Source organism: Colletes latitarsis, chromosome 12, assembly GCF_051014445.1.
Source record: "Colletes latitarsis isolate SP2378_abdomen chromosome 12, iyColLati1, whole genome shotgun sequence".
Taxonomy (NCBI): Eukaryota; Metazoa; Arthropoda; class Insecta; order Hymenoptera; family Colletidae; genus Colletes; species Colletes latitarsis.
In genome coordinates this window covers 23,408,538-23,431,417 of record NC_135145.1, presented here as the reverse complement: position 1 = coordinate 23,431,417, position 22,880 = coordinate 23,408,538, and the positions used below count along the sequence as shown (strand labels likewise).

The 22,880-nt window shown below is 35.1% G+C and overlaps 5 protein-coding genes and 2 long non-coding RNA genes across 12 annotated transcripts; 3 read left to right on the top strand and 4 right to left on the bottom strand.

The window, feature by feature from the left end:
- Window positions 1–406: 406 nt before the first annotated feature.
- On the top strand, window positions 407–2,870 carry Idh3b (isocitrate dehydrogenase [NAD] subunit beta, mitochondrial). Its single transcript, XM_076780264.1, has 6 exons — window positions 407–680; window positions 1,182–1,241; window positions 1,303–1,512; window positions 1,603–1,994; window positions 2,057–2,246; window positions 2,327–2,870. The coding sequence occupies exons 1-6, from the start codon at window positions 639–641 to the stop codon at window positions 2,555–2,557; spliced, it is 1,125 nt and encodes a 374-aa protein (XP_076636379.1). The 5' UTR covers window positions 407–638; the 3' UTR covers window positions 2,558–2,870.
- Window positions 2,871–2,930: 60 nt separating this feature from the next.
- On the top strand, window positions 2,931–5,725 carry Sec20 (vesicle transport protein Sec20). 3 transcript variants are annotated; one of them, XM_076780271.1, is made up of 6 exons: window positions 2,931–3,331; window positions 3,614–4,028; window positions 4,112–4,544; window positions 4,736–4,854; window positions 4,915–5,103; window positions 5,168–5,725. In XM_076780271.1, exons 1-3 carry the CDS (start codon window positions 3,251–3,253, stop codon window positions 4,297–4,299), a joined length of 684 nt encoding a protein of 227 aa, XP_076636386.1. In that variant the 5' UTR covers window positions 2,931–3,250; the 3' UTR covers window positions 4,300–4,544; window positions 4,736–4,854; window positions 4,915–5,103; window positions 5,168–5,725. The 3 variants fall into 3 exon arrangements, with proteins under 3 accessions (XP_076636386.1, XP_076636385.1, XP_076636387.1); XM_076780270.1 differs by having other exon boundaries at window positions 4,112–4,854; XM_076780272.1 differs by lacking the exon at window positions 2,931–3,331 and adding an exon at window positions 3,368–3,440 and having other exon boundaries at window positions 4,112–4,854.
- LOC143349200 (neuronal calcium sensor 1-like) lies at window positions 4,485–5,730 on the bottom strand. Of its 3 annotated transcripts, none has more exons than XM_076780266.1 (4): window positions 5,594–5,730; window positions 4,999–5,329; window positions 4,726–4,924; window positions 4,485–4,606 (listed from the first exon to the last, which is right to left on the bottom strand). In XM_076780266.1, exons 1-4 carry the CDS (start codon window positions 5,715–5,717, stop codon window positions 4,559–4,561), a joined length of 702 nt encoding a protein of 233 aa, XP_076636381.1. In that variant the 5' UTR covers window positions 5,718–5,730; the 3' UTR covers window positions 4,485–4,558. The 3 variants fall into 3 exon arrangements, with proteins under 3 accessions (XP_076636381.1, XP_076636380.1, XP_076636384.1); XM_076780265.1 differs by having other exon boundaries at window positions 4,999–5,368; window positions 5,594–5,722; XM_076780269.1 differs by having other exon boundaries at window positions 4,999–5,140; window positions 5,594–5,719.
- A 1,902-nt stretch (window positions 5,731–7,632) lies between these two features.
- Vps15 (vacuolar protein sorting 15) lies at window positions 7,633–14,743 on the bottom strand. Of its 2 annotated transcripts, XM_076780263.1 has the most exons (14): window positions 14,601–14,743; window positions 14,160–14,340; window positions 13,933–14,076; window positions 13,693–13,847; window positions 13,429–13,619; window positions 12,614–13,356; window positions 12,242–12,550; window positions 11,790–12,173; window positions 11,400–11,723; window positions 10,379–11,332; window positions 10,026–10,296; window positions 9,612–9,942; window positions 9,313–9,475; window positions 7,633–8,561 (listed from the first exon to the last, which is right to left on the bottom strand). In XM_076780263.1, the coding sequence occupies exons 1-14, from the start codon at window positions 14,690–14,692 to the stop codon at window positions 8,340–8,342; spliced, it is 4,464 nt and encodes a 1,487-aa protein (XP_076636378.1). In that variant the 5' UTR covers window positions 14,693–14,743; the 3' UTR covers window positions 7,633–8,339. The 2 variants fall into 2 exon arrangements, with proteins under 2 accessions (XP_076636378.1, XP_076636377.1); XM_076780262.1 differs by lacking the exon at window positions 7,633–8,561 and having other exon boundaries at window positions 8,605–9,475.
- Window positions 14,744–15,057: 314 nt separating this feature from the next.
- On the top strand, window positions 15,058–18,240 carry LOC143348801 (uncharacterized). The gene is made up of 3 exons (XR_013080822.1): window positions 15,058–15,161; window positions 15,305–15,564; window positions 17,721–18,240. It is a non-coding gene; the product is annotated as an uncharacterized LOC143348801 (long non-coding RNA).
- On the bottom strand, window positions 16,090–19,201 carry LOC143348800 (uncharacterized). The gene is made up of 2 exons (XR_013080821.1): window positions 18,915–19,201; window positions 16,090–16,441 (listed from the first exon to the last, which is right to left on the bottom strand). It is a non-coding gene; the product is annotated as an uncharacterized LOC143348800 (long non-coding RNA).
- A 905-nt stretch (window positions 19,202–20,106) lies between these two features.
- LOC143348769 (coiled-coil domain-containing protein 13) lies at window positions 20,107–22,842 on the bottom strand. The gene is made up of 11 exons (XM_076779365.1): window positions 22,744–22,842; window positions 22,583–22,648; window positions 22,192–22,492; window positions 21,867–22,006; window positions 21,620–21,779; window positions 21,213–21,457; window positions 20,963–21,148; window positions 20,666–20,842; window positions 20,434–20,606; window positions 20,221–20,355; window positions 20,107–20,155 (listed from the first exon to the last, which is right to left on the bottom strand). Exons 1-11 carry the CDS (start codon window positions 22,840–22,842, stop codon window positions 20,107–20,109), a joined length of 1,731 nt encoding a protein of 576 aa, XP_076635480.1.
- Window positions 22,843–22,880: the final 38 nt, after the last annotated feature.

The window sequence follows — 22,880 nt, the reverse complement described above, 5'->3', positions numbered from 1 at the left end:
TTGAATTTAGTTTAGGGGCATTCTGACCCTCTTAATATTTTACGATTATAAATTAGTATTAAAACTATGATTAAAGTTTGTGTTTCCTTTTTATCGTACTTACATTAAGTTCACATTATCTAAACTTCGTCCTCGCGCTTCTTTCAAAAACTATGTATGTAAAATCCTGATTAGATACACAGCTTAAACGATAGACAGACAAAATTCGAGAAAACAATGATAGAGTATAAACGAACTAGGAAAATTGTTTATAATCGGTAGCAACATTGTTCATTAAGCTTATTTAACAAACATTATCGGTACATACTCAGCGCTGTACACAGAAAAAGCACGAATTAAAACGATCGACGATGGCAGGTCTGTATGTGAACATGTATAACAAGAACAATCGCGTTATTAATAAACGTTTGAAACCCGACTTAACTAATAGAGGATTCGAATATTATCTAATCTCGAATAATTTTTGTAATTTTTCATGTAGATTGTACTTAGCTCATCCGCTTTAAGTAAGATAATTAAATGAAAAAAATAATTTGAACGGAATACAATTATACAAGTGTCCTGATTATTTCCAAATTTGATACGTTACTGCTGTACAAGTGCAAGAGTGAGACCGACAGTAGGGTCCATCGTGGAAAATGGCTTTACTCGCGAGAAACATCTGCAAGCTATTTTCGCAGGTAACGCACATTCGATTAAAGCGAGAAACTTTTATTACGTGTACGATTATTAGAACTTCTAATATTCTACTGAATAAAAATACCGCCAAATCCTATGCAGTGATCCACTGAATTGGATAATATATAAGTACGAACAAAGAAAGTGCCAATGATTATCACAAGGACATTACATATGAAATAATTTTTCTCTTATAGCACACTTCAATTATTATTTAGTAGTAAAGAAAATTGAACGTAACAAATCGATATTCTACTTTGCAATAGCAAAATGTTAAAGCCAACGAATCCTTACATTTCAGTTAATTAAGTCGATAAAACGGAATGACTTCGCTGACTGTTACTCAATCGTTACGTTCCCGTTTCTGATGTCCTTATAAAAATAGGTTTTAATTAGAATATGAATAATTAAATTATATTTAAAGAAAAATTATGTTTCTTAGCAATTTATTATATTCAATGACTCGAGATCCACGAGATGACACTTAATATTTTTATTTGCAGACTGCTCAAAAGGGAACTATTAGAACATTACATCTAGGAGCAGTATGCCAACAAGACACTGTATGTATTAAACTATCTTCTAAAAATGATTGTTACACATGTATATAATTGTTTCTTTTAGCCGGTCGAACATGAAGGTAAGATAAAATGTACCCTCATACCAGGAGACGGTGTTGGGCCAGAACTGGTTGTTTCAGTTCAAAGTGTTTTCAAAGCAGCCAATGTACCGGTTGAATTTGAACCTTACTTCCTCTCAGAAGTAAACCCAACATTGAGCGCGCCGCTCGAACAAGTATCTAATAGTATTGCAAGAAATCAAGTATGCTTGAAGGTACTTTTATTATACATGATGTCCTCATAGAAGTATAAGTCTCTAAAAATATTAAAAATCTAATTTTAATTATTAATCGTTTATTAATAGGGTATTTTAGCAACACCAGACCATTCCCTTACCGGGGAACTACAAACATTAAACATGAAACTGCGTAAAAGTTTAGATTTATACTCAAATGTTGTGCATGTAAAATCTCTGCCTGGTATTAAATGTCGTCATAGCAATGTGGACTGTATTATTATCAGAGAACAAACAGAGGGAGAATATTCTGCATTGGAACATGAATCTGTAAAGGGAGTGGTAGAATGTTTGAAGATAGTAACAGCAACTAAGAGTCAAAGGATTGCAAAGTTTGCATTTGATTATGCAGTAAAGCATAATCGCAAGAAAGTTACGTGTGTTCATAAAGCCAACATCATGAAACTTGGCGATGGTCTCTTCTTAAAATCGTGCCAAGAAATTGCTAAGATGTACCCTAGGTAACTATAGATCTTTCTTTTTACTTTACAATTTACTTTATGTTTTCCAATGTAATTTATAGGGTTACATTTGAAACAATGATCGTGGATAATTGTACAATGCAAATGGTATCTAATCCACACCAGTTTGATGTAATGGTATTACCAAATTTGTATGGTAATATCTTAGATAATCTTGCATCTGGTCTAGTCGGTGGTGCAGGTGTAGTGGCAGGTGCCAGTTACAGCCCAGAGTGTGTTGTCTTTGAACCGGTAATATTATTGAATTTACTATGAGAAAAATAGAAATTAACATTTTTATGAAGCTTAATAAAAATTTATTTATAATATAGGGTGCAAGACACACGTATTCAGAAGCTGTTGGCAAAAATGTTGCAAATCCTACTGCCCTGCTTTTGTGTGCTGTGAAACTTTTACGTCATGTTAATTTGAAACACTACAGTGAACAAATAAAAGACGCACTAAATCGTGTCTTAAATGATGGGAAAGTATTGACAAAAGATTTAGGTGGACAGAGTTCTACAACAGAATTCACAAATGCTGTAATAAATTGTCTTCGTTAAGTAATTATTATTATGTGATCTCTGTTAATTTCAAAGAGACTTATGTAATATAGAATGATATAGAATAGATGTATTGTGCTTCTTTCGCATTATCAGAAATATTTGAAACAATACTTTCAAATTGTGCAGTATTATCTTGATATAGACTGTTCTTGGCTCGTTTGCTTTCAGTCTAATCAACAGTGATAGGATTTTATTTAAAACGATTATATTCTGTGAATAGAAATGTCAAAACTTTCTATCAAGATACTTTGCCAGTTGTATGATAGCAGTGTAATACTCTAATTGTACATTAATAAATTATACTACCTCATTGCTGTTTTAAATTATACTTAATAACATAACCTTACTTGCATCTAATTAAATTTAGTTTCAACTACGAAAGTATGATTTATACTATTAATCATACAAACGAATTTGTTATAAAACTTATTAAATATATCCATACCTTGTTTTGCGAAACGTTATTAACAATATTCAGGAACGTGTAATCAAAATATAAACTAACGTAAACGTCTTATTATGAGTGTACTGAATAGTTTTGATAAGTAACTTATGCAGAAATTTATCAGTATTCGAATCTTGACTTCTGATTTTGTTGCAACGTAACAATTACATAGCATTAAAATTCCATTTCATTTTACACATAACAGTATAAGATATATAAAGGAACTGTAAAAAACACGTGGCTCGATGGACACGGAAGTCTACGAACTAGAACTAATACGCCAAGATATCGTAAAAAATCACCTTCAACTTACGGCTTTGATACAAGTAAATATTATTTAAAACAAATATTTCTCGTAACTATAAAAAAGTATAATATAACCTCAAATAAAATACTACGATAAAAAGACTGGTATATTATTAAAACACGTTAGAAGTAAAGTTAATTACATTAATTAATTTTTACATTCAATGACCAATGAATTCATTATAGAATTTCGTTTTGATAAACTTTTTATAACAATAGATATTCTAACCTCGTATGCTATATAAAGGAATTCATTGTTATTTTATTATAATCATTCTTATTTATCAATTCTTGTCTTCCAGGATATACAACAATGTACCGGTCCTCTAGAATTGCTTATGGAATTGAACGCAGAAGGCAGAGCAAAACTAGAAGCACTACAATCATCCATATGTAATTTGTCATCGATAGCAGAAAGAGAACTTTTGGAAAAGAATAAAGTAGAATTATTAGCAGAATTAGATACTTATAAGCAACAGTCTAAAACTTCCTTCACTGCATTTTGTAAGGCCAATGTCGTTAGTATGTGTGTAATAGATAAACTTGCCAAGGAAGAATTAATGTCGATGCCAGAAGATCAGCAAGCTTCTATTCGGAAACGATACGATAGACGAAGTCTAGCAAACGCGTCGAGTCAGGTGTCTGATAAACTTTTAAGTATATCTAGACACTTGGCAGAAACAACTCAAAGAAGTGCAGACACATTGGATACATTGTGTAAATATTTTATTTTTAATAATATACTTCATTATAATGAAAGTATAATTCTCAATTCTTTCATCCATTTTTCAATGTTTCAGTAAGTTCATCGGATAAAATTTTTAGTACCAAAGATGAATTAGAACATCAGCAACAAGTTATAGTTCAGTCTGGAAAACTATTGGGCAAATATGGTAGAAGGGAAGTTACTGATAAAGCTTTACTGGCACTAGCATTTGCATTTTTCCTAGCTTGTGTGTTTTATATCTTACAAAAACGATTATTTTAAAGGTATAAAACTATTGTAAACGAAAATGTGTAAATCATATTTTTATGAAGCGAATGAAAGAAGAAACGTTTCCTGAAGTCAAGTCAAATTGTGAACAATATTGTTTACAATGTTATTTTTTACTTAAGTTTTAAAAAGCCTATGCGGTGTAACTACTATTATATTATAGAAATAAGAACATTCGAAAACAGAAGAATACCAGGGTTGCATTTTTAAATATTAATGCAATTAGAAATCTTAGTATGGTTTGTATATTTCATCACCAAAAGTGATTAAATAATGCCAGTTGACTTTGAATTACAGAATCCTGAAATAAAGAAATATATTAAAATCGATATTATGTTACTTTCGCTAAAAATTATGTTCTCTTTTCTATGTTGAAATGAAAGTAAATGCTCAACTAGAAGTAGTTTAATTTTCTGGTACATTTTTACAGCTGCTCATAAATTCTTCGCGAGATATGATTCCATCCTTATCAGTATCCATCTTCTTGAAAACCATGTCTACGTGTTTGTCGACCACTCGCTGCGCAACTTGACTGTTATGGAGCATCTCGTAAGTCGCAGATATTATAACCAGCATTTCCTTTCTCGTGATATAACCGTCCCCGTTTAGGTCGTAAAAACTAACGAGAAGAAGGAAAAGTAGAGAGTAACGTTAAATGCGGTCGTGAACAATGCCATCCTTTCAAATGATCACCTGAAGATCCAGGAGAGTTTCTGGTCCAGATTGCCATTGGTAATCAAAGCTATTTCGTTGACAAGATCTTGGAAGCTAACGATACCATCCCTATCCCTATCGAAGGTATTGAAAACGATCTGTGTGTATCTGGCCGGATCTCCTAACGGGAACAATTTTGCGTAAACAGGTTTCAGATCATTCGTGATCATGGTTCCTCGTGGGCAATACTGTTTAAAAGCACGATAAAGCTTTTGTATTTCACCCTTCGAGAATCCCGTTTGGCATGTTAAAGAGGAGAGACGTTGCGGAAATATGTACGGCAGTTGCTTCTCGTCGTCGTGCATGTTCTCTACGAAAACGCAGTGAGGTTGTACAGTTGTCGAAGATTCTAAAAGTATTGAAAATCGTCTTGTACGATAATTTGTTGGTATACTAACAGAGTAACGTGCGAATAGTTTCGAGTATAACAGTAGAGTATCATTAGACGTAAAGTACTGGTATCGCGCTGAAGTGTTTCTAATTTAGTTTGTGCACCGAAACAACAATATTCGATTATTGTGTTGTAATTGTAATTATTATCAGACGATAGCTTAAGTTTTTATTATTGACGTACCAGTCATTTTTTGAATGCTTCTCCTCACTTTTTTAAAGCTTCGTTGCATTTTTAATGAAAGACTTGCTCCGCTTTTGACCTGTTGAACGTCCTTGTCTTCGATATTGAACGGACAATTGGACATTATCGTGGCACGGTTTGGATCGTCAGAAATTTCTAGGATGTAAAAAATATTGGCGATGAAAACTAAAAAGGGATACTTGTTCTTTATCTATCTTAAAATGCAGAAAAGAAGAATGACTTATTACATAAATATCGCCATCCTCGATCGCTTCAATGTCAGCGAAACAGGCGGATGATTAGATTTCTGGGAAAACCGAAATGCAATAGCTTCCTTGACTAGAAGCGAAACAGAACTGATGCGTATGATGCAGCCGACGTCAGAGAGAAGCTTCAAGGAAACTCTGATTCAAAATATTTAGACGATAAATTTGAAGAACACGCCGTATTCAAATATATTTCGGTATGGAACATTTTATCCTCGTCCTATTCTCGTCGTAACTCAATCTCTCTCGTTCATACATTTCTTTATATCGCAAAAAGTTGCAATTGTTTTCCACGAGTTCTACTTGACGCATCCCATTCTTTGTCCGAACATCTTATTATAGAAGCTACTTATTCATATATTTCCATGCACATGTCCGAAGAATACTAATAGACGAGCATACGTAAAATATATTTTATTTAGATTTGCTTCCACGTCTTTAAGTTCGTTTACTCGTAACAGTGTCGTCCAACGATCAAGATTCCTTATTCTTTTAATTTCAAAAATAAAACTCGACGAAAAGGGGCTAAACAAGTCTAGGTCATCAAGAGCACGTTATCAAATCGCGATTGACGCAAGTAATTAAGTCCAGTTCACTGTGCCTTGAATATATTACAACCGAACAGTAATGCTAGTTAAACCTGAAAATATAATAAATTTGCCGAGTCGAACTAGACCCGCAAATACGCGAAAGAACCATTCAACTATCGTGAACCTTATCGTGTAAAAGTTCGGTGCAGACTTTCTCTGCCAAATGCTATTAATAGATCAACAGCCTGGAAACAAACTATTACGGTAATAGGAAATAGTAACAGTCTAGTCATGGTGAACCTTAATAAGAGCGATTACACGTAACTCGGCTCTGTGCTATTTGCAGAACAGTTTGCCGTTTACTTATACACGCTGAAAGTCTCGCCAGCTCCTACGGTTTATAATTCGGTTTATAATCACGGTATATAATAATCGCCGCATTCCTACAGATAGTGCAAACGTCTGGGGCATCGCCGCCTTGACACGAAATCACTAATTGTAAAAAGTAGGGCAATTCATAATCAAATTCATTATCACGCGAAAAGCCGCAATAGTGTTTCATGAATGAAGTCTAACGAAGAAACTTAAACGGTTCGGCGGCTCGTTAAAATGACAACAGAATGAGAAAAAGAAATGAACGAAGCTACGCTAAAGTATTATTAACAAGTTGGCGAAGATTCTCTTCTGGCGGTGATGCAGAAGAAAATTGAAACGCTGTTTTTGCTCATCGACATACCAAGTAAATGAGTAGCCATAATTAAAACAGCGTTCCTTATATTATCTTGTATTTTCTTGAGATAGAATCCATACACGCGCGGAATACAAAACAAGGTGTACGTTTTGCGAATAAAAATCACGCATTGATCTGCATCGGACAATAGAAGCAGATGGGGCCCTCCCCAAATGCAATGCAGAGGAACGTACATTCTTCCGCTGCGTTGCATATGCTGATTTTTAAGTAATTACCCGAGACAACATTTTCAATAATTTACGACACGATAAGAGTAACCGCTATTGTTGTTTATAACTTTACGATCGTAAAAGTTTTGCTCAGATACATAACAATGAAAGCAGCAATGAAAGAAAAAATAATTTGTACGTTCGAGTCTTCCTCAAGGCCAACGAGGAAGAAAGGCGCGCATTTGTTCTTTCATTCTTTTATATACGTTACATCGATAATAACTTTCGAACAGGAAAAGAAGACGCATATATAAATAACATAATTTATAAATATTATAAATTATATAAATTATATATACGGCGAACATATTAATAATTCGTTTATTTACTTTGTGTACCTTTTTAAATTTTAAATGCATTAATTTTTGAGATCCTAAAAGGACCGTAATAAGTTTGTTAATTGCTTGTATCGACGGTACTTCTGATTACACTGTCAACATGCTACTGAACAACAGCCACGCAAATGTACACGTATTTGCAACTTGGACCAATACATTTTTTCTGAGCGGTAGGGCAATCTTGGCGTATAAAACAGCAGTAAGCATCCAGTATCTCTCCATTGAGAGAGTGTATTCGTTACGGTAACTACAGCTCAAACTTCCATTAAACGTTCAAAAGGATTGTACAAACAGCGACCACCGAATATCCGCGTAAGAATAAATTATCGCCTGTTTTACTTAATCGCGCCCCAACAGTGCCAACGAACTGACCGGACAAGTGTCGTTAATCAGTTTGCTCAGAAAGTGTGAAGTTTGAAAGTAAAAATTACAAGATCGTCAAATACATATTGCAATAGTTATTCGTCCAACTTTTTAGCAGGAAAGTTCGTAACATTTGATTCTAGGCTGCCTAATTGTTTGTGCGTTTACACGTACATACGTACGGTTTAAGTTTTTGTTTTCTAGGTATCTGTCGATTTTTAAATTGACACTTACAGAGGAAAAACGAGTGTGCTCAAAATGAAAATTTTGTTGATATTTTTATTCTTGATTACCGCTGTGTTCGCGGCACCGTGGCTCGAGATTCTTTTCGGTGAACAACCCCGATACAATTATCCAACATCGGGTTATAAAAATCAACAATTTGGACGGCGACAGGGAAAAGGAGGAAAAGAAAGATGGAAGGAAATCTGCAGGACGATAAACTCTGATTCTTATGCGTTCCCAGGCCGAGCCCCTTATCCTGCTGCGCCAGTTTGTCCATGATGATGAGCTAATTTTACTTACAATTCATCTAAATAATCGGATCGCAAAGGTGCGTTAAAAATATGAATTTATTGTAACTATATCAGGGAGTATGAAGATATCCACTACTTATGAGTATTTCAGTCGGTATACAAGTTAACTATTGAACTAACGACGTAAAAGTACGGTAGTATACACCTGTCAGTATAAATTATATGTACTAAAGGTAGAATTTTTCACGATGTATTCGTTTGTACGCTCATTGTATAATTTCTCCTAGCGTGTCGTTCGCGATTAGTCGTTGCTATTATATTAATTTCAAATATAAGTATCGTTAATTCATCATCTTTGTATATTATTATACAATACAGCAAATTCTTTCTCGGTGTTCCTCTTTAAGTAGAAAAATAAATCATTTATATTACACAAGATTCACTGTATTCACGTAACGTAATTGTTACGTTCCGTTTTAAGAAATGCATATTATCGCTATTATTATTATGACTATCGATGATCATAATAAATACCGTATATGTATATGTTACATATTATGTACAAATAAAAATCACAGAATTAATGTAGCGAGTTCGTTCGTACAAAATTTCGATGTCCGATCGAATTTCTTTTTCCCCATAATAGATGTCACAGACGCATTAAAAAAGTTTGAACTCTGTATGCAACATTGGAATATGATACAAACCAACCGAGAATATTCATTTCCAAACTTGTATCAAGCCATCTGTGCTGCCGGTTAGGATGCATGAGTTCGACATCGACACAGCCGAGATTGTATCGTGAAGTCCGGATGGCGGAGTTTCGGGACCCTGACCACCTTCTTCGGAATTTCTCGTACGAACACTGCTGCCTCCCCCAGACGATGGAGTGGAACAACCGCCGGCCAATACCTCTTGCACCACGTTCGTGCCATCTATTAAACGTTGCCTGAAAAATGTCAGAAATGCTTTGTCGCTTTGTATCGATAATTAACAATAGCAGTATAGATAAAACACGTATGTAATGAAATAAATAATATGTTTAAACGAAGAAGATACCCGCCGTTCGATACACAAATACTAACTCGTATGCTAATGAGTTTGGAGATGTAACATCATTGGCTGCAGGTAGTGCAACGTACGATTCGTTGAGAGTATTCAAGTCCCAAAACCGTAATCGCATATCAGTACCACCAGCCAGCAAAAAACCTGAACGATCGATACACGCGGAGTACATTGCACACACGCTGTGTCCACCTTGAGAATGACTGAGCGGCGGTGCACTCGACGCCCATAAGACCATTTGTCGAAAATCAGTTTCAAGGTTCCACATTGATATTTCATTGTTACCCTGTACAGCTGATATTATCCACGAATGCTCTGTTGGATGAGTGATCACCTTCCTCACTCTTGTACCTGAAATAACACATATTTCGTCAAGTTTAAAATCAAGTCCGAACAACTTATTCTACGTAAATTTGATGTGTTTGTAAATTTACCTGTGGGATGCTTAATACTGGTTATCGGCAATTGAAATCGCAAGTCCCAACATGTGTGCACGCCTGAACTTGTTCCGAGAGTCAACCACTGTTGATAATTATTCACGCAAAACGAGGTAATCACCCCGTGCTTTAGATCATTTTCTAAACGCCACGTTATGCCGGGGCATCGTAAATCCCAACCCACCAACGATCCGTACAACGAAGCATATACGAGAACCGATTGCGATCCAGAATCTAAATACTGTAGATCAACTGCACACCCTTCTTCCTAGATGTAATGATTCAGACGTATATCAACTTCGATGGCAAGAAACAAGGAATAGATTTACGTGGTAATCATGTATAATCACCTGAAGATCTAATTGTCTGGTTCCAATGACACTCATTTTACTAGAATTTGATTCGATTCGTAAAACGAACACTGTGCCTGATTGACTAGCAGAACTTGCCAACGATTGTCCCTGATCGCATACAGCTAAACCAACTAGAGGCCCGCCTCTATGCATGTGAGTTTGCCTGGAACGATTAGCTATGTTTCGACCTTCCATTTTACTGGCATCCCATATCTTAATGCATCCATCCGCAGAACTACTAGCAAATAAACTGGTATCCGGTATAGACACTAGCCTATTTATAGCAGCCCTGTGTTCATGAAGATGCGCAACTGGTACTCCTCGTGGTCTCCATCCACTTGGTAATAATCTTGAACCAGTTTGCCATGCAATATTATCCGCCCAATGTTGTGCTCTCAATGCTGCAGCATGCTGTTCTTGTTTTCTGTATGTCAGTTGCCTCACTTCCAATCTACAAGGTGCACACCTATATTGAATATATGAACGTTCGTGAAGAGAGTGGTCATTTATACTGTTCATATCGGACAGACTGTGCTGAGGCGATAAATGTATATCTCCTCCGTGTAAACTTTGGCTAGGACTTCCGCTACTTCCTGTCATATCTGATATTTTAACGGTATGTTGAACATTGTCTTGAGCTGCAAACATTGTACGCCATTCTTGATTCATTGTTGCGTATGTGCTGACAGAATCCAATGTCCTAGAATCTAGTCGTTTAAACGGCGGAAGACCTAGATCAACTTTTGTGTCAGGATATAAGATTATTATGTGATGTCGTATCCTATCTTTCATGGAACTTAATTCTAATTTTCCATCCATGGATTTGATAGTGCTTTGTTTCGCGTCTGCCGAGTTGCGATATTTATTAATCTTCACTAAATGTGGTTGCATTATTAGTAACTGGTCTTCGACAATTTCGGTCATCGACTCTGAACTTAACCGTCTGAAAAGCTAAAAGTATTTTGTTTACTTCTCTTGAAATTCGTAAATCACCTTCGCAAAGAAACTTACAACTTACGTTTCGTAGAGACGTACTCATTTCGCTATACTGCGGTACTATTCCTGTTATCGCTTTAGCTCGAGCCGCTTGTCTTTGTTCAAGAACTTGAAACAGTTCTTCTATGTCATTATATTTTACAACAGAGTCATAAACAATTCTTGGTATAGGAGATACCAAAGCTTCTAATAATAAAATTTCTTTTTCTATTTGAATTAATGGGTGCTTCAAGTACGGTTGAATCATCGTTTGAACTTTACATTGAACGTCCACTAAGTTAAGTGTTCTTGCCGCCGCAGATATAAAACCGACAGTTGCGTGTCTTATCCATAAATTTGGATGTACCTAGGCGAGATTTCGCGTTAAATAGTGTCACTTTTTAATCGTTAATATTATTAAAACATGACTTACTATAAAAATCATAGTCTCATATAAAAGTTGGTACAGAGCAGATTTATGTAAGAGGCCTAATTCTGTAAGGGTCGCCATAGCATTAATAGCTTTTGTTATTACAAATTCCTCGGGATCTGCTAGTCCTTGCTGGAGAAGAGGCATAAGTATAGGGCTGCTATGCCAACCAACGTAAGCAGCTACACAAACTATACACTCAAAAAATGAACCTCTTAATTCTTTGTCTTCTTTATCGTTTAAAAAAGTAATAACATGACTGAGCAAAATATCATTGGCCTTTTGTTTGCCAAAAAATACGCAAAGTTTATTTATTCCACTTTCCATTAACGTTTGCTTTACTAAATTTTGAGGATCTGTTAATAACATGGACACGGATTGTTGTACCTGATAACATTGCGAGATTTAGAACGTACCAAACATAAACACCGCCCCAAAATTAATTAGTTAATTACCATTTCATGCAATGTCTGAAGCTCACTGTCATAACTTGGTTTTGGACCTTCTTTATTACCTAAATTAGATAAGTGAGAATTCTCCAAGTAACGTAGCGCAATATGAGCTAAATGTGCAATATTTTCTGCGTAAGCAGCTCTAACAATAACTGCTTCATCGTGCGTAATATGCGCTAAACCCGGTAAAATGTACTCCGGAAAAATGTTTACATCCGATGGTGGAATTGATTTTACAAGATGTAAACATTTTGTTAAAGTGTGTATAGCTGATACCCTTACTCTTGGAGCAGGATCATGAACTAAGTGAAACTGTAGAAAGCATTATGTAAATTTCATGTTAATATTCTTAATAGCATTTATCAAAACACTCACAATATAAGGCAGAATTCGATCCAATATTGTTTCATCTGATGTGTTTTCAGCCAGTTCAAGCAGTATTTCTAAACTTTGCAATTTCGATTGGGAATGATGTAAACCTCGTATACATGAGGTAACAAGTTGAGTTACAATAACCAAACCTTCTAGAGGTTCTGGACATGAAATAGTATTCTTTTCGCTTTCTACGTCCAAATTCTGTTTCTGATCTTCAGGTACCATAGTTTCTGATTGTTGATCTGTTTGATTACTCGATTTAGTGTCTTGCAATGAAACAGATTTTATATCCGCTTGACTTAAATTACTTTTATCAGAACATTTATTACTGTCCCCTTTTACGATAGTGTTTTCTTCGCTATGACTGGAGTTATCTTTAGTTAATTTTATAGTATTTTCAAATTGATTATTTTTCATGGTTTCTGTAACTTTCATATCGCTTTTCATTTTTTCATTATCTTCTGCTTTTAGAATATTGATAATATTACCAATATCTTTCTTCAGTCTATTTATTTTTTCATCTGGTGACAGGATGGGGGCAGCAGAGAAGATAAGCATATACGATTGTAGAAATGAATAAAAATATTCTGGAAATATTATTTTGCGAGCTTGAGCCAAGTAAATTTCAGCACTTTTTCTATTTCCTGGATTCCTTTCTAGCATAGATGCAAGCAATTCGCGTATTCCTGGATCTTCTATTGTATCCAAATGCTTGCTTGCTGAATACTCATTGTTCCTATATGCTTAATATATCATAATAAATTAATCTTTAAACATTTATTCAGACTAATAACATATATGTATATTACACGCACCTAATAATTGGGAAAAGTCAAACGGTGGGTGTCCTTCATTATACAATTCTGTTAAAGCACAGCCTGCAGAAAAAATGTCCATCATTGGATGCAAATCACCCGTCTTTAACTCTTGTTCCGATAACAATAATGTATTGCTTAATTCTGAGGATAATGTTTTCACAAACCGTTCAGGGGCTATATAACATGTTCTGAAATGTTTGAGTAACAGATATTATAGTAGAACTAATAAGGATAGTTATAGAAGTAAAAGGTAATTTGTACCTTCTCCTAGATGTGTCAAAAAAGTATGAAAAATCAGCAGGGTTATCTTCGGGCAAATAAGTTGGTTTAAAACTTGCAAAGTCTGTGAGTAAAATCCAATTCCAACTGGTTATCATAATGTTTTCTAGTTTTATGTCACCGTGGCAAACTCCGAACTACAAATGAAATGAGAAGTGGTATGTGAATTCTTTCTTATGCAAAACTCTATATTAATATATGATACTTTAAACATTGTCTCACCTTATGAGCTTGGTGCAATGCATACAAAACTTGAAAGGTAATCCACTTTTTTTCTATACTTGTTAAAAATGGCCTGGTGCTAATTCTGTCATAAAGGGAATATTTGACATATTCCCTCATTATTGATCCTGATTTTTCAGTGAGCTAATATAAATATACAATTGTTTCTAAATATATGTAAATCTATAACATATTATACAATATACATATTTAATGGAAGTACTCACAATCATTCTTTGAAAAGGTAGACAATTCACAGCAGATGCTAATTTAGACCTAATTTCTTCTAGTTTATCTTTATAAGCGGATAATGGTAGCGTTGGGTCATGAATAGCAAAAACCTTAACTACTATAAGACCCTCTTGGCTCCTGGCTCGAGCCACTTTAAAAAATCTAGTACTGCCTAAGCTGCAGATGTTTAAAGGATGATTGTTAATAACAGACATACATGGAAATCATAAAATTAGATGACACATATTTTGTACAATTCATTCTTTATATTCAGTGGATCTAACATGTACAATATAGAGGATAATACATTCTTTTGAATAGAAAACACCGTTTAAATATTTTTATTTACATTTAATATGCTCACTGAAACTTTGACAAAACACAGTTTGGTACAAAAAGTTGTATTCAATTTCACAATATTGAATCGAATTACTTACTTTACATCAAATAATAAGTCACTATGGTCCGTCAAGTAGTGTTCTACTGGAAATATCTGACTAGGCGCAATACCGACTAACTGATTTCCCATTTTGTAAATCGATGTTTAGTCAAAAACTGATGTATTTCCAAATTGCATCCATTTTGTGCCAACTTCACTTATTATATTGCAATACATACAATGCAGCCATTTATTACGTGTCCCGTACAAATTTACTAGATGCCAAACTTTAATTATTTCTTAGCGTTTTAAATTTTAAACTAATAGGAAATCTACAGAATCTGATGTCTCTTTTATATTTTCTACGTTAAAATTATAATAATCTCGCGTTGTAAAATCGTAATTGAAAGTAAACTAAAAATATAGTTGTTTCTTGGCAAGGTTGGTAATACTACTAGAACGTTTGATATATGTACCCCTTTGGTAGGCTTTTTTAGTATCCGCCGTGCTAGCTAGGAGGATAGTCGCATTTCAGGGTAATTTTACCGCCATTTTAAACGCTTAAAACTATAAAAGAAAAATTGGACTTGTTTCGGCAATCTGTACTATAGGAAATAACGTAAGAAATAACTGAATTTAAATAGATGATATGGTATCGTTAAAGTTACATAAATCTTTGCTTATCGCAGTACTTAATGTTATTTATGATATCGCATTAACATCTTCGAAACACACTATGGCTTACACTATGTATTATATTAGGTTATGGAGTCTTCTATTTACTGTCTGGTACACAGTTTATGAATTCTTCAAAAGGACCAAATCAGTTAATTTATAAACGTAGTCTTACGTTTACATGACAAGTAGTAAAAGAGTGAAAACAGGAACAATTGGTTTTTGTCACGTAAATACGTACATTGTTGCGAAAGTGGCAGTTATTACCCAACTATGCAAATCAAATAGTAAGTTCTGACAATTGCGACTTACGAAAGAGGAAATATACAAACAAAAGAGGAAAAAAGGTACTTAAAAATACTTTATTGCTTACAACATAGTGTTTAAAAATAAAGGGAAGTTAAATTTTGTTAATTATAGAATTTTAAGTCAGAAACAAGCACAGATAACAAGTGCTTATACATTTGAAACTTATCATTCATTGATTATCAATAAATATAATCGTAACTCACAGCCCTGCGTTTCGTATTTATATCTAATTAAATATATTTATATCTAGATGTAGTTGTTGTAAATTTTTAACCCAATCTATTTACTCAGTCAGGAAAAATGTCGAATCTAGCGGCGTCTACAAAGAGAGCAACTCCATGACAGTGTCTATTATCACCATACTGTCGATGGATAGCTCTCTTCATAGCGCGCGCTTTTTGTCGTCACTCTTCTTTCCGTTTCTCCATTATGATTTGTCATTCACGTAATATTTCGAGAAGCCTGTAAATAAGTTGAGCGATCCAAGTTTTCCTCGAATGTTCGAACAGTTCTAATATTCAGTTTGCATTGCATCGGAAAGCATGATATTGATTTCTCTAAAGTAATCATATCTCGAGTAGTATATTGATTTGGATATTAATTCGAATAGAGTATCACACTTTCGTATTACGAAATCTCGAAATACTATTTTCGACGAAAGATTCATGTTTGTTCGAATGCTTATATTAACTAAGAAGATCGGTCAGTAAAAAGAAAATGCTGAAAGGTAGAAATTGTCGCTGTAGCGAAGCGTAGCAGCTTCACTTGTTATCGGGAAGGTGTGAGCAGCCACCTTCCTCTTTAGCGCCGCCATCTGATTGCGCGGTAAACATAACCTCCGTGCGTTAGCTCGTGCCAAGAGTCGTTAACACTTCCTTCTTCTTCATTCCAACACGTTTGTTCGAACGTACAAACCTAGAAAATACAATGTATTTCGAATCGAGATTTAATCGAGGAAACGATTACCGCTAAGGCGTAAAGATTACAACGCCTAATAGTAGATTCCGGATACTGTCGAGCGTGTGATACAAATGGTCGAATTTCGAGTTGATCGATTAGTATATCAATATAAGATAAGTTTGAATAATTCGCTTCGTCGATAACAGTTATCTGATATCACTTGTCGGTAAAGAAATGGTATCGATTGCTTTGGAGGTTTCCTACGATTATTTGAAAATATTAAATTGTAACTGAGAAATTTTGAAAAATCAAAGATAAATTGAAAAATTCGTAAAGTCATTCGCGGCAAAAACGATCGATAAATTACCATTAAGCGAGTAACTGTATTCGTGTCTACTATAATTAACGGGTATTAACTAATTTTCAAATAGATAGAGAAACAAACGCTAAAACTTTCCCGGTGGGTATCATATAGGCCCGTGTTCTATTTGTTCAGGTGACATTTTCATTGGTTACGAGCAACTGCTTAAACAAGCAAACATTTAGCTGAACCGAAGCAGTTTAATCATATTTACATGTTTCTCCCTCGTATCTTTCTTTTTTCTTCTTCTTATCGCCCACTAGAATGCTTCGAAACCGTGATTGTTACAATAATCATAGTATCTTACCGATGAGTATTCCCAAATAAGTATGATAGCTAAAAAACTAATAATGCAAATTGTATGTACACTAAAAATACATATATAAAATATTGACACGAAAACCTTCGGTGGTACGAAATATACGTAAAAAATAGTGTAAGCGTATCATAAATTAGATTTGCGTAATACAGCGATGAAATTTCTTTTTTTCCCTCCACCGTTTAATCATGTAAAAAAAAACTTTACGAGGCTGAACAATGAAGTGTCCTTCGCAATGACTCGAAGAATCAGAAAGAGAAATATCATACTCTTTTTGTACTCTTCTATCATGTTCCCGAAAAATCAATACAAACATTCGTTAAACCTGACGGCAAATATCGAGTATCGTCTTTGAGAGAAGCCACGATTGCACGTTATCAGTAGACGACGCGATAAGATGATAACGAGTTGACTCGTACCGATATTACCGAAAATCCTTCGGCAATAGCATTTTTTCTGCTTGACTTTCATACGGCGTGCTTGAAACATAATCTCGAGATTTGATCGTGGAATAAATTACAAGTTTATCATTAAAAGCTCTTTTGTTTTATTGGAAAGAAAGAAGAAACGTAGCTTAAATATTGAGTGATATTTATCATCCCGTATGTTTTCAGGGCGAATACTTTTTGGAGACCTTCTTAAAGGAAGATTCGAAAACTGTCTCGAGTAAGATGAAGAAGAATAAAATCAAACAATACATTGATATATCGGTACTGAAAATTTAGTAGAATTTCCTTACAGGAAAGAAAATGAATATTAGAAAATGTACGAGAACTAAGCCGTTTTGAGATCCTTCGATCTGGTAATTGCAACGGTATTAGTACACAAGGGAACCATCTAACTTCGTTATCACGATGATAATAACAATTTCATTATCAACGTCAACCTGTCTTTTGATATGGTATTTAATTACAACAAACATAATTAGCAGGATGAAATTAATTGAAGTGGCTCGATCCAATACGCATGCTACTTTAATATTATATCAGAACAATGTTACGGTGAAAAATATAGGCACATTAAAATGAAATCTTACTATTTATCTTCTTGCTACCACTTATGTACCCTGAATTTGAAAAAGGACACTCGGCTCGATTATTGTGCCAAATAGATAACACAGATCTGATGAAATTTCTCGATATCTAAAAGTAGTAAGTCGGACATGGTAACAAACATTATTTATCAAAAAGAATATTGGTATTTTGCACTATACCTGGAACGAAATAGAAAAGGTGTTTGTAATGTTTTTATGTGTCCAAAAAATACTCTAGAATATTAAAATTCTGTTCGATCGTACTGTTCCCGAAAAGCACTTGTGTTTTCAGAAAATCAGGATTTTGATTTATGTCTGCCAAAAATTGTTGTAAAATACAGTTTATATTTACTTAAAAAATATTCTTGAAACATCGTTATACAATGAATATCTTCAACGGCTGAAAATTCAATATTGTTATCGCAGTCACCGTAAAAGTTTCATTGCCCGTGCACGTATGTTACATAATCATCGTTCCAAGCGCGAAGCTAACGCGGTGTGTTCTCTAGCAACAATTATACCCCTTGAATTAACACATGAAAAGGCTACGACACGAAGAATTCCAGCTGCGAATGCACGAAGCCGTCGGAACTTGGTCGACGCTAAACGTGCGCGTCTTCGTCGGAATAAAACTGTCAGCTACTCTTCAAAACTCTTCGCGCAAACAGCCCAATTCGATAGTTCACCAACCAGCTTTTCAATTGCTTTCTCAGTAGAAGAAAGAAAAGAAAATAATCGAAATTAAGACAATTTCTGTCGATCCTCTGCAACTTACCTGAATCGCTATCCCCGGTACCAAAATACGCCTGATCGCGGTGGACTTCCGGATGAATGTGCATTCAGCTGGACGATCTCTCCTTGATGTTTGTTCTCGTCAGAGGACGAGAAGTGGAGGAGTAACCGAAAATGAGGAACGTGCAACAAATCAACGAATGGAGGGATAAAGAAAGGGAGAGAAGTAGAGGGAGAGAAAGAAAGAGAGAGAGAGAAAGAACAAAATGAATGAATGAGTGAAAGAGAGAAGAAACGAAAACTGGTGAACAACTTTTGCAGAACAAACGAATGAAGAGGTTCAAGAACGAGTGACGTGGATGTCTCTCCGGGCCGACTCATATACTCTACCTGCGCCGATCTGACGTCACTGGTATGCTTCTTATCAAGCAGGAGCACCAACACCTGTAAGCTCACACCTGTACGATGGAAGTTAGCGCCAATAGGAACGCCCTGGGCTGAATTTTCGTATAAAAGAAGCTTTCAACGGTAGCGACGCTGCGATTAACATGTTTACCGCGGCTTCCTTTAGTTCAAAATCGCACGAAACGTATTTCTTAATTCTTTTACATAGGCTGCCATAGAAAACAATTCTGGAGTACACCTGAAAATTCAAGTATTATTAACTCGAGAGAACCGAATAAAGGAATTAATAATACTACGTAGTCAATTAGAAAGTTTTTGTCTTTGTACAAGGGACGCGGAAACATTCGCGCGAAGGTGTTGCAATAGACGATGAATTTCGCAGCTATCGTTAAACAGATTCTTATAATATGGGAAAACGGGATGAATTTACGGCTGTACGACTGCCAAGTGATATCAATATAAAAGAGCAAATACGGTAGTTTAGGGTATTTACGTGAAACGGAAAAAGAAACAGAATACGAAGAGATAGAAACGGAACACAGTTGCGCCGACGGTGTCACGCGCATTTACGTGGAGCGTTGCACCTTATCTCGTGTCCCATTTACATCATCGCGGTCGGTTTTGTACTTCTTACACAATTCTAATCGGAAGGAACTAACAATAGGTGTCGACCGCCACTTTATTGCTACAAGTCAGTACGTTTTATTCCGTGAATCGTACGATAGCAAATTTTTTGAGTCCCGTTTGAATACAGCCACGGAATTAACGAACCGCGGATGCATCTTACACAGTTTCATCCAAGTTTACTTAAACTAGTTTTAGTATCAAGATTACATCGTGATTGTCGAGCGGCTGCCAACGGTAGGCGGTGGTTTGCCCCTAAAACCGCACAATTGTTCATTAATGTCCAACAGGATTCCTTAACATTTAACGTTTCAAATTACCTGTACGCTTCTTGAAAGATTTTTCTAACTTGACAAAGCATCTGTTTGTACGCCGCAAGGTCCGAAGCTTTATCCTGCTGTACTATATCTAATCTCGCCTTTAACGCGAGACATTCTTCCTGAAGTAATTCCATTCTATACAATTTATTATTATTAAAACATATAAACAGTGTATTCACGTTTCGTTTTCACAGAGATTCTTTCGTGCCTTACTTGAGTCGTGCCTGTTCCGCATCGATAAATTCATCATTGGCCTTTAATGATCTAGGTAACAGTCTCGATCTATATCCCGTATCGATTCTCACAATGCCTGCTCTTTCTGTTTCCAATTTTCGAAGCTTCAATTCCAATTTCGCCGATTTGCTCCTTTCGTCGCGCAAAGAATTCTGTAACTCCCCGATGAACAATCATAAAATTCACTTTACACTTGTAACAAAAAGCTTACGGAAAGAATATCAGAATCGCTTCTCTCCTTGTCTAATCGCCTGTTCAGTACAATTACTAATTCTAATAATCTCTCCCTTTCAGCCTCAGCAGCAAGAGCCAGCGTTACGTATTCGTTTGGTTCCAACAAATTTCTGAAACTGTGTGGAGGGCTAGCGTGGTTGAAGCTATTTAAATAGTTGTCCATTTGAATGGTTTTAAACGGCCCGATACTTGAAACCGTTCCACCCCTAAAATTAATATTAATCTATCAATAATCCGAAAGAAAATGCTAATGATCTTAAGCATCGAAAGGGATTTTGGACCTCAGTTTATCAATCTCGATCTCCCGTTCCTCCAATCTCCTTCGCAGTCGGTCAATCTGCAGTTGCGCGGATTGCAAGTCGTTTTTTAAGTTTGTGAAATGACGTTCGTTTGTTTCCTCTTTGCTTTTTATATCTGTCTCGCGTTCCTGATGTTTTATCTCCATCGTCTTCAATCGATTCTACGAATTTTCGATACGTTATACTTTAAAAAAGCAAACCAGCCCAACTACACCAGGTACTCACGCTAAGCGTCTCGATCAAATGATCGTCGTGAGTTCTCTTCTCGTTCAGTACCGTCAAGTTTCCTTTCATTAAATTTAGCTCGTGTTCCAGTACCTTGATCCTCGCCTTCGACGCTTCTAGCTTCCTCTTGTAGCCTTCGATAGCAATTTCGGATTGTCGAAGCTGTTTCGCAGAATTCTCAATTTGTTGTCGCCTTTCTTTTTCGAGGTTTCGAAGATTCGTTAAATTCTTCCGATCCACGGATGCTAAGATAAGACGACGTTATATTTTGTAAAGCATTTTGGACCTTAATCAACCATTTTAAGTTATTACTTTATTGCAAATTTTATAACGCTCGTATAAAATAAAAATAAAGTTATTTAAGGTTTTTGTTTAATAGTGGACATAATATTCGATGAAATTAATACCAATAGTCTTTTGGGTTCCTTCATAATCCCATAATTTCGATTGCAACTCCGTTACTTTCTGTTGCAACAAATGAATTTGCTCAGCTCTTCCTCGCCATCCATTTGATTGATTTAATAGATTATTTATGCTCACATTCTCGCCTACTTCGCTGTACAATAACTACATTTACATATTTTTAAAGTTATCTAAATTTGTTCACCTCGATAAAATAGATAGAGATCAAGTTTTAAAAAGACGATATCGTACCTTGTGCAATTTGTTAATTTCTTGTTTTAAACTAACACAAGTATTTTTAGATTCGTATAATTTTGTTTGAGTTTGCTGCAATTTGTCAATCAGATGTTTCATTCGATGCTCGTCCTCCTTCGACTGACTGTTCTCGGTACCTTTGTCAAGGATACTATCCTGGATCTCAATCATGATATTTATAATGATAAACTAAATTATAATATATCAGAAAAAATTACGAAATAATATTCGCTTTCTTTTCATTTTGTAAATTGTTTCCATTATTCCTATTATAATTAAAAAACGTCGCAAGTAAAATTTGAAAATGTTTAATACAACTCACTCTTTTGAGAGAAGTCAATCGTTTGTGAGCGTCTCCTTTCATATATTTCGTTCTTTAGCGCAGTCTCTTTGTTGACTAAATTGATTTCAAGACTTTTACATTTAGACTTGAGAACTTCGATTTCAGCTGTTTGTTCTCTACACCTTTTGCTAAGCTCGATTATCTTCGTAGCAACTACCTCGTTAGATTTCCCCAAAATTGTCGTCGTTTGAACTGTTTCCGCGATTACCCGCTTTTTTGTAATCTTCTCTTCCGTTTCCTCGAGTGCTCGACGCAAACAACCATTTTCAGCAATCAAGTCCTGTTGTTTATTTCAATGAACTCGATACAATTACATTCAATATTTTAATAGCATATCTATTTTACAATTGTCCCAATAGCAATGATTTACCTGAATCCGATTCCGTAAAAATAGATTTAATTCTTTCGGAAAAATAATGTGATCGGGTAACTCTTCCTGAGACAGATTAAAAAATTTAATTTTCTTTACACTTATTGTACATAGTTGACATATAAAAAGCAATTCTTGCCAATAACGTTTTAATGCTATACCTCTGTCGACTGGTTTGTCCACGAAATTATTGCTCCAAAATCTAAGGAATCGTTTGTTTCATCTTGTGTAATCACGCACTTAACATCAGATTTAGACATTTTGTAAAGTAAATAACCGATATTATTTAGTTAACCTT

Coding starts and splice junctions, on each gene's coding strand:
- Idh3b (XM_076780264.1), top strand. CDS start 639: ATGGCTTTACTCGCGAGAAACATCTGCAAGCTATTTTCGCAG. Junction 1,242..1,302: donor CAGTATGCCAACAAGACACT/GTATGTATTAAA, acceptor TGTTTCTTTTAG/CCGGTCGAACATGAAGGTAA. Junction 1,513..1,602: donor GAAATCAAGTATGCTTGAAG/GTACTTTTATTA, acceptor GTTTATTAATAG/GGTATTTTAGCAACACCAGA.
- Sec20 (XM_076780271.1), top strand. CDS start 3,251: ATGGACACGGAAGTCTACGAACTAGAACTAATACGCCAAGATATCGTA. Junction 3,332..3,613: donor AACTTACGGCTTTGATACAA/GTAAATATTATT, acceptor CTTGTCTTCCAG/GATATACAACAATGTACCGG. Junction 4,029..4,111: donor AGACACATTGGATACATTGT/GTAAATATTTTA, acceptor TCAATGTTTCAG/TAAGTTCATCGGATAAAATT.
- LOC143349200 (XM_076780265.1), bottom strand. CDS start 5,717: ATGTCCAATTGTCCGTTCAATATCGAAGACAAGGACGTTCAACAGGTC. Junction 4,925..4,998: donor AAACTCTCCTGGATCTTCAG/GTGATCATTTGA, acceptor TCTTCTCGTTAG/TTTTTACGACCTAAACGGGG. Junction 4,607..4,725: donor TTATGAGCAGCTGTAAAAAT/GTACCAGAAAAT, acceptor TCTTTATTTCAG/GATTCTGTAATTCAAAGTCA.
- Vps15 (XM_076780263.1), bottom strand. CDS start 14,692: ATGGGAAATCAGTTAGTCGGTATTGCGCCTAGTCAGATATTTCCAGTA. Junction 14,077..14,159: donor TACCTTTTCAAAGAATGATT/GTGAGTACTTCC, acceptor TATTTATATTAG/CTCACTGAAAAATCAGGATC. Junction 11,333..11,399: donor TGAGTACGTCTCTACGAAAC/GTAAGTTGTAAG, acceptor AAATACTTTTAG/CTTTTCAGACGGTTAAGTTC.
- LOC143348769 (XM_076779365.1), bottom strand. CDS start 22,842: ATGTCTAAATCTGATGTTAAGTGCGTGATTACACAAGATGAAACAAAC. Junction 21,780..21,866: donor AAATTAACAAATTGCACAAG/GTACGATATCGT, acceptor ATGTAAATGTAG/TTATTGTACAGCGAAGTAGG. Junction 21,458..21,619: donor AGGAACCCAAAAGACTATTG/GTATTAATTTCA, acceptor GTCTTATCTTAG/CATCCGTGGATCGGAAGAAT.